General features: G+C 43.7%; 1 protein-coding gene across 1 annotated transcript in view; it reads left to right on the top strand.

The window, feature by feature from the left end:
* The first annotated feature begins 5741 nt into the window (after positions 1–5741).
* The window catches only part of WDR43 (WD repeat domain 43), a 39433-nt gene continuing 35540 nt past the window's right edge, over positions 5742–9634 (top strand). The window contains exon 1 of the mRNA XM_059660222.1: positions 5742–6003. Coding sequence (XP_059516205.1) covers positions 5779–6003 — 225 coding nt within the window. The 5' untranslated portion in view covers positions 5742–5778. The remainder of the gene's footprint in view (positions 6004–9634) is intronic.

Raw genomic sequence — 9634 nt, 5'->3', positions numbered from 1 at the left:
CCCTCCGCCAAACTAGAAGCATCTCAAAAGGTTCAAAGGCCGCTGCTGAAACATGCCCGGGTAGCGCGGTGTTCAAAGGCTTAATTCATCCCTCCAGAATTCATGGTTGAAATGGATGTCTCTGTACCTCAGACTATGACAGTATTTGGAGATAGGCTTTAAAGAGGCACTTAAGTGAAAGTGAGGCCATTAGGATGGACGTTAATCCCGTCGGACTGTTATGGTTACAAGAAGACAGTGGGAGCCGTAACCTGTGTGGCTCAGTGGATAGAGCATCAGCCTTCAGACTGAAGGTTTCCAGGTTCGATTCCGGTCAAGGGCATGTACCTTGGTTGAGGGCACATTCCCAGTAGGGGGTGTGCAGGAGGCAGCTGATCGATGTTTCTAACTCTCTATCCCTCTTCCTTCCGCTCTGTAAAAAAATCAATAAAATATATATTTCTTTAAAAAGTGTGTATGGCTCTGACTAGTTTGGCTGAGTGGCTAGAGCTTTGGCCTGCGGACTGAAAGGTCCGAGGTTCCATTCTGGTCAAGGGCATGTACCTGGGTTGCGGGCACATCCCCAGTAGGGGGTGTGCAGGAGGCAGCTGATGGATGTTTCTCTCTCATCGATGTTTCTAACTCTATCCCTCTCCCTTCCTTTCTGTAAAAAATCAATAATATATATATATTTTTAAAAAGTGTGTATGCTTTAAAAACAAAAAAGACAGTGGGACACAGAAGCCCGCCACATACTGGCCAAGGGGAGAGGTCTCAAGAGGCCAAACTGCTCACACCTCCATGGTGGACCTCTAGCCTCCAGAACTGTGAGAAATTGTCTAAGCCCCCCCCCCCCCCAAAAAAGAGCATTAACTGTATTTTCTGGTTCTCTTTAATTGGTTCTCTTTAAAAATGTATTCCTAGGTTTTGGCACCCTCCAAAAATTTAAATAAAAATAAATTTACTCGTAAAAACAAAACCAGGAAAAGATTCCCTTTGGATTCCAAAGATTCATTTAACGTTAAATATCACTAACTTATTTGTTTAATATTAATTCAATTGGCACAAATTTACCGAGGGTCTGGCAATATTAGGTACGTTAGATATTTATTTCATTTAAGTTCACAATAACCCTGTGTTAGCAATAACTTTTCCCATTTTATGCATAAGAAAACTGACCCAAGGAGATTTCGTGAATTGGAATACATCCCTTAAGTGACAGGGTTTCCTCTTTATGTCAGTCTGGTTCAGCAGTCCATGCTCTTTGTATCTAATACTCCTTCTCAAAGACCAGTCAACAGTGCAATTGAATTCACAATTAAAATATGTTCAAAAATGCCAAACTGGTTTGGCTCAGTGGATAGAGCGTCGGCCTGCGGACTGAAAGGTCCCAGGTTCGATTCCGGTCAAGGGCATGTACCTTGGTTGTGGGCACATCCCCAGTGGGGGGTGTGCAGGAGGCAGCTGGTCGATGTTTCTCTCTCATTGATGTTTCTGACTCTCTATCCCTCTCCCTTCCTCTCTGTGAAAAATCAATAAAATATATTTTAAAAAAATATGTTCAAAAGGCTGTGAATTCAGTTTAAATTTTATAAAATAGATCTTATTACTTTTGAAGACTTAATACTTTTCTAATTTGTGCTTTCTAAAACATCAGCCACGGTAAACTCTATCATCAGGATTTCTCTCTCTTGATCCTAAAAATGAAAACACTGCTTCCTCCCCTCCCTTCTCCTTACCACGCCTCCCCTCCCCCAAATGCATGTTTTACTTTTGGTTTTGATTTGCTTTTTAATATATATATTCATTTCAGAGAGGAAGGGAGAGGGAGAGATAGAAACATCAATGACAATCATTGATCAGCTGCCTCAGGCATGCCCCCTACTGGGGATCGAGCTGCAACCTGAGCGTATGCCCTGATCAGGAATCAAATTGTGACCTCCTGGTTTATAGGGCGATGCTCAACTACTGAGCCATACCAGCCAGGCTGGCTGACATTTTTAAATCTCCAAACTGGTTCACTAGTTCTAGGTCTAATCTCGTCCTCTGAGAACTGTCACACTGCACCCTTCCTTTCTGCCTTCCAACTCTTTCTCAAGAGCTACCAACTCACCCTGTAGCACTCAACCACAATTCCTCTGAATATTAAGTTATTTGTGAAGCATTTAAGCTTTATGCTTAAGGTCTCTATCTTTGTTTATGAATGCACATAAACTCCTCTAAACTAAAAACCTTTTAAAAACTTAAAACCTTGGGCACATCTATTTATTAACTATTCATTAACTTATTTACTTTGCATAATTGAGTCCTAGTCCTACATATCATACCTCCAGAAGACTCCCCTGAATACCCAAGACAAATACTGTTCTACTCTTTCTTTTATACATTGCTTGTTATTTAGTTTTGGTAAAACTGTAGTCACACTAATTTTTTCTCAGATTGACTCTTTGTATTGTAGATTATAAATGAGCATAGAGTAAAAACTTAGCAAGACCATGTACAAGTGCCATTATTGTGAACTTTTAATACTCTAAGAAATCCTCTTTAATTAAATGACTCGTTTGTGTCCTGAAAATTTTAAACAAGTTGGTAAGGTTACATGTTAGTAAAGATACAATGTGTCTATAAGAAATTTAGGGTTAAGATGGCACTCTGAAGTGTCAGGTATTCCTGGGTGTGCTCTTATTCCAAAGATTATGTTAGAGTTTGATATGGCTGCTCAAGTTCCAGCCATTACATCCCAATTTCAGTCAGTGAGAAGGAGGAAGAGGGAAGAAGGTCATGCCCTCTTTCCTTAAAAATATTTCCCTGAAAATGCACATGTCACTTCTGCTTACATTTCATTGACTAGGACTTAATTACATGGACAGATCTAGCTGCAAGGGAAGCTGAGAAATTTAGTGGGGTTTTTTGGTGGTTTTTTTTTTTTTTAAACTCTTTATTGTTAAAAGTATTACATAGGTTCTCCTTTTCCCCCCCATTAACTTTTTCCAGCCTGCTCCCATCTTCCCCCCGGAATTTAGTTTGTATTAGAGCTGACCATAGGCCTAACTAAAAATCTGAAATTCTATTAATATTGCAGGAGAAAATGTGGATTTGGAGGCAATTAGGATTTTCTCTCACAGGTGCATGCTTGCTTATTTAGGCAATCCCCACTTAATGAGTGTGTTCCTAAAATTTGTAAATAGGACATTTTTAATCTAATGTAAATAGTGGTTGTATTACAAGAGCTGCTCAAAAGTCTGTTGATTGCCTGGCCTGAGTAACTCGGTGATTGAGTGTCGACCTATGAACCAGGAGGTCATGGTTTGATTCCCAGTCAGGGCACATGCCTGTGTTGTAGGCTTGATCCCCAGTGTGAGGCATGCAGGAGGCAGCCTATCAGTGATTTTCTCTCATCATTGATGTTTTTATCTCTTTCTCCTCTCCCTTCCTCTCTGAAATCAATAAAAATATATTTTTTTAAAAATAGGGCAGGTGGGGGAAAAAAGTCTGTTGAGGGGTAAAGTAGCTGAAGCAGTGTTCACTATTGAAGAGACAATGGGAAACTATAAACAGGCTCTTGTATCTTTAAAAAATTAAAATAAAATTCATAATTTAAACTGTTAGACTCCATCTCTGGTTGATCTATTAGTGCCTCGAACTCAGCATGACCAAAACTGAACTAACTCATTATTTCCTCCTTTCTCCTTTTTGTTCTTCCAGTTCCTGGGAACCCTGGTCCTCTTCTATTCCCTGTATCAGTTAAAATCACACGATTTCCTATTATTTCTAGGCTAAAAAGTTCCAAGTCATGTGACTTTTCTCTCTGCGAAGCTCTCTCTGGCACAGACATATGCACACTTACAACCTCTGATCAGTGGTCAAGTCCTGTGAATTTCCATTTCTATTAGACACCACTCAATATAATTTGACCAGCCCCACCATTTCAAATAGCATGTCTTCTAATGCATCCTAAATCTGTATCTCTAGCAGTGATCGTCTCACATATCCAAGTTCCTACGGAACAACTCTATTTGGATGTCTGATAGGCATATCGTACTTAACTGTCCAAAATAGAACTCTTGATTGCCACTCCACCCAAACTTGTTTTCCCAACTCAACTAATGACACCATTCACTTACTTTTACACTGTTATGACTGAATCCATTATTATTATGTGTGTGCATGATTATAGATTGGAAGTGGTTAGGCAAAAATGGAAACAATTGTTACAATCGTGCAGTCATAAGTGAATATTTCTTTTAAACATTTGTTTAATCATGTTATTAAAAAAACAAAACCAGCTTTGCCCTGTCTGGGTGGCTCAATTGATTGAAGCATCACCCCTGTACACCAAAAATAGTTTCGGGTTCAATTCCAAGTCAAGGCACATACCTAGGTTACGGGTTCGCTCCCCGTTTGGGGCATGTAAAGGAGGCAACTAATTGTTTCTCTCTCACATCCATGTTTCTCTCTTTCTCTCTCTCCCCCGCCCCCCCTCTCTCTCCATAATCAATAAACATATCCTGGGGCGAGGATTAAAAAACAAAAAATAGAAAACAGCTTCCTACACTACCCATATGGCATTGTTCTCAGTTCCCACATAACTGAAATGGAAACTTTCACAATGTCCAGAGACCTTGATGTCCTGCAAATGAAGGAGGAGGATGTCCTGTCCTTAAATTCCTTGCAGCAGGAACCCACTTAGGTGGCGCCAACCTTGACTTCCAAATGGAACAGCACATCCACAAAAGGAAAAGTGATGGCATCTACATCATAAATCTGAAGAGCACCTGGGAGAGGCTTCTGGCAGTTCGTGCCACTGTTGCCATTGAAACCCCTGCTGACGCCAGCGTCATATCTTCCAGGAATGCTGGCCAGCAAGCTGAGTTTGCCACGGGAGCCGCTCTTACTGCCAGCTGCTTACTCCTGGAATCTTCACTAACCACACCCAGGGAGTCTTACGGGAGCCGAGACTCCTGGTGGTTACTGGTCTAGCGCTGACCTCCAGCTTCTCACAGACGTCTTACATTATAACCTGCCGACCACTGCGCTGTGTCACGCAGACTCCTCTGTGCTATGTGGACTTTGCCAGCCCTTGCAACAGCAAGGAGCTCACTCAGTGGGTCTAATGTGGTGGATGCTGGTTCGGGAAGTTCTGTGCAAGCGCGGCACCATCTCCCGTGAACATCCATGGGAGCTCATGCCTGATCTCTACTACAGAGAGCCTGGAGAGATTGAAAAGAGAGAGAATTTTAGGGTGAAAAGGCTGCTCCAGCTCCCGAGTTCACTGCAGCGCAACCCGAGGCCAGGGATGGGTCTGATGACGAGCAGGTGCCTCTGTGCCTACTCAGCAGTTTCCTATTGAAGACTCAGCACTCGGCCTGCCACAGAAGACTGCTCTGCAGCCCCCACTGCTCAGGCCGCTGAACGGGTAGGGACACCCGGTGCGTGGTCTTAGGTTGTTCTTCCCCAAACTCTTAAACAGAATGGAAATAAGGTGGATGAAAAATAAACAGTTTCAAAAACAAATAAACAACCCAAACCTCCCTTTTGTTTTAAAGGAATGGGCCCTGCCCTGCAACGCACCGTCCAGTTACCCCACGCGTCCACGCTACTTAGTACAAGTTAGCATTGGACCCAGCAGGCCACCGTCCGCAGGTCGGGCCCGCCCCACGTTCTCTGGTGTCGCGAAGAGCCACTCCCCGGGCTCCTTCCGCCCCCACTTCCTCCGCCCCACTTCCTCCCTCAGGCCCCGCCCCGCGCCGGTGCGCACGCGCGCCAGCGAACACGTGGCTGCCGCGGAGCCGAGCAGCAATGGCGGCGGGTGGCGGCCGAGTTGCCGACTCCCTGTCTTCCGCGGCGGTCCCCTGCGCCTTCTCCCCGCATAGTCAGGCCTTCTTCGCTTTGGCGTCTGCCGATGGTCACCTGCGAGTGTGGGAGACAGCCAACAACCGGCTGCATCAAGAGTACGTGCCTTCCGCGCACCTCAGCGGTACCTGCACCTGCCTGGCATGGGCGCCAACGCGGTTGCAGGCCAAGGTAAAGCGAGCGGGACGGCGGGGGTTGGGCGTCCGCCCGGGCTCGGCTCGGCTCCCCCCCAGCCCCACGGCCCGTAGCCCCGCGTCTCGCGGGGCCCTCGGGGGCCCGGGGCGTGGAGGCACTGCGTGTGGCGGCGGCGCGGAGTGGGCCCCGCGTCGCCAGTCCCCGGCGGGCTGTCCAGAGGGCAGTGACCGAGCGCTCGGCCCGCTCCGACGGGCAGTGGACCGGAGCCCTACCAGCGGGCTCCACGCGGTCTTCGCCCTCGCTCCGCTGGCTGTCTCCGGGCCGCCATGTTCGCCAAGGCCCTGGCCCCCTCCGGCTGCCGGGCCTCGCTGAACAGAACGCGATCTTCCGAGCCCTGGCTGTTGACAGAGCCCCACTTCGGGGCTACACCGCTCCTGGACTCACTCACTCCCCTCTCATCGGATTTGCCCCGGGCGGCTCGAATCAACAAGTCTGCTTCCTTCCGTGCACCCCACCCTGGGTGCCGGCTTACCACGTGTTTGTCTTCCACGTCCAAGACGTGGGACTCTCACTCTTGACTCTCCCAGGCTCCTTTCCATCCTCAGCCGCGTGAACCTTCTTGCTTTTTTACCTTTAACACCGGCTCGACTTCCCTTTGTAAGCATCCTTTCCCCCCAAGTCTGAAGTCTGTATTAGGATGTGGAAGGAAAGTGAAGTAGTTTAACTTAAATATTGAGTCCAGGTGAAGTTTGTCTTAGAAGGGGCACTGCCGACGTAGGGAAGGCTTTTCGCCGCCAGGGATCCGTCTCAGGTAAGATGCCAGCCCCTGTTGAGTCACCGCTGCATCTGCTGTAACTCACACGCACGTGGGAACTGCAGCTAAGCTGGACTGCCTTCCTGTGAATCCAGGCTTAGCTTCGTCTAGTTCCCCATTTGTAAAATGGAGTTAATAGTACCCACCTCACAGAGTGTTTGTGAAGGTTTACCTATTTAATGTGTAAAGCATTTAGAATAGTTCTTGGTGTGTAAGTGCTACAAGTTTTGTTGTTATTAGTCTTATATTTGTAGGGTTAGTTCTGTGGGGTAAAGACTAACTTTTTGACTTATTTGGGAAGAAGAAACAGGCTCTGGAAAATTAAGCAACTTGCAGAAAGCAACAAATTGAGCTCAGTTCTCCATTATCTGCAACAAATAGTTAATATCAGGCTGGCAAAATTTTTTTTTTTTTGCCCATTCTGGTTTCTTGTAGACTTACAATCACATTGTATGTCTCAGAAATAAAACATTTATCTAGTCTTAAATTTCCTGTTAAAAGTCATAGTTTTAAATTAAATATAGCACTCTAATACAATAGAAGACTATCCGGATTTAGTTTCATAACCGGGACTCAACTCAAACTTGGTTTTGTCACATTGAGCAAGTCACTTTAATTTTGAGGGCCTCATTGAAAAGTGTGAGGGGATACATTAAAAATAGGTTTCGTATCTTTTTGCCTGTATTCTCTCATTTTAGCCACACAACTCTATGAAATCCCCTGAAGTTACTACATTTCTTAAAACTAAGAATCAGAAAGTTTAAATGACTTCACCAAAGCCTTAAGAACCAATAAAGTAGTTGTGGCCACTGGAGTTGAGATACTATGACTGGTGTAGCATGGTCTGGCATGTAGTGAGTGCTCAATAAAGGTTAGTTGCTATTATTGAATGAGTCAACCAGTGATCCATATGGACTCATCATTTACTGCTACATTCCTCAATGAAAATCAGTTTGTAAGAATACCCTCTATGTTTCAGTGATTGGCAATTCACCACCCGAGAACAAAGTTTGGTGATGTTATCAATGGAGAGAAAATGGGTGGTGCTGTTTTTCTAGGGTAATGAGTTAAAGCAGTTCATAAATGTGTAGCAAATTTAGACTGCTGCTGCTTGTTCTCAGTCACAGAATGGTTATAATACTTTGCATTTATGCCATAGTAGTTTCTAAAGGGTTTTTGTATATATTATGTAGCTGGGCATTTCCATTTGGTTGATGGAGCCTGAGTGAAGAGGACCTTTAATGATGACAAGAAAAGTACAGGGAGACATTGATGGACTATGGATGGATGCTATTGTTTGAGCTCCTCAGGTTTAGGTGTATAAACGAAGGCTGAGATGTTATATGGTATGCCAAAGCCACACAATAAGTGGTTAAGCCATCTAGGGACAGACTTGCTCTTTCATTCCCCCCTTAAATCTTTCAAACTTTTCTCCTTCTCCTTCTCTGCTATAGAGCCTGGAGAAGTAGACCTTGTTTACTATTGGCTACCACAGTAAATGTATTTATGTTGTTTTGCTATCACAGCAAAGCACACTCACACAGCTTAGGGCTTGCTGAATGAAGCACATGGCATTTCAGACATTGCACAGGGCAAGCATAGTCGCATAAAGGATACTTCTGGGAAAAATCTGAGCTGAGCATCCCCACTCCTTGTCCTTAGAGATGTAGCACAATCCAGTGTGTTCTTGTACAATGCTCTGTCTTAAGGTCTCTCCAGTATTCAAATGTCAAAAGAAGGTAAACTTTGCAGATAAGATCCCACTGGCAGAAATAGATGTTCCTTTGTATTAGAATGTAATTGGTTTTTTTTTGTATAAATACTATATGTAATTATATATAAAATGCACACATTTTGTTCATTGCTGTCCGTGAAACATTTGCCAGAGAAGCAACTAAGGCCAAGAAATGGCATAGAAAACTAATTGCAGAATGAAACTTGAAACTTTGGCATAATTTGCAGTGTCTAGAGGTCAGTATTTTTCAAAAATAGGTTTTGATCCATTAGTGGATTATGAAATAGATTTAGGGGGTTGTGATGGCATAAGACAATATTAGAGTGTATTTTGCATGGTAAAGGATACATTTTTGGTGAAACTTGTTTCACTTATATATATACACATTCTTATGAGTATGCACTGGCTCTCCACGTAAACGCTTTTCTTATTCTGGGATCTAGTCTAAAATGTCATTACTAAATTGGTGAAATTCAGACATCTCATTACCTGGATATGCTTTTTTTTCTGTCTTCACCACGTCTGTACTGTGTCTTGCTTTTGTAAATTATGTACATGTGCCATTCGGTCTCTCACTCAGCCTTATTGCCTTCTGGATCAAATTCTGGTCATCTGTCTTCAGACTGGTGTGGGTATTTATTGCTTAGCTCACTTTCACCTTCATATTGAGAAAGATTCTAGTGAAAAAAAATCATATCCTTTTGGTCTTCACTCCTGGTACCTTCAGGAACTCAGATTTTCCAATCACAAATACATATAGGAACCAAATTTTTAGCCTACCCTTTCCATTACTTAATACATTTATGTGTACAATTTATGTGCACAAACATTGTGCTAGGCAGGTTAGAGGAAACAAAACAGCATGACTAGAATAAAGACAATTCAGATATATTGCATCTGAAGTGCAAAGCAGAGTATCACTTGTGCCTTAAAAAAAGGAGGTTTTTGTGGAGAAACGATATTTGAGTTAGACCTTGAAGCATGGATAGATTTTTTTTAAAACCAAATGATCATTGAGATGAGTAGGAAAAGGCCCCTCCAGATGCAGGTAAAAGCAAAGGCAAAGTGGGAAAGTTTATTTGTGATTAGGGAGTGTAACGTAAGGATGGAATTGAAAA

This window comes from Myotis daubentonii, chromosome 12 (genome assembly GCF_963259705.1).
Source record: "Myotis daubentonii chromosome 12, mMyoDau2.1, whole genome shotgun sequence".
NCBI classification, from domain to species: Eukaryota; Metazoa; Chordata; class Mammalia; order Chiroptera; family Vespertilionidae; genus Myotis; species Myotis daubentonii.
The sequence above is the reverse complement of the archived record's forward strand: the minus strand, read 5'-3'. Positions and strand labels throughout refer to the sequence as shown.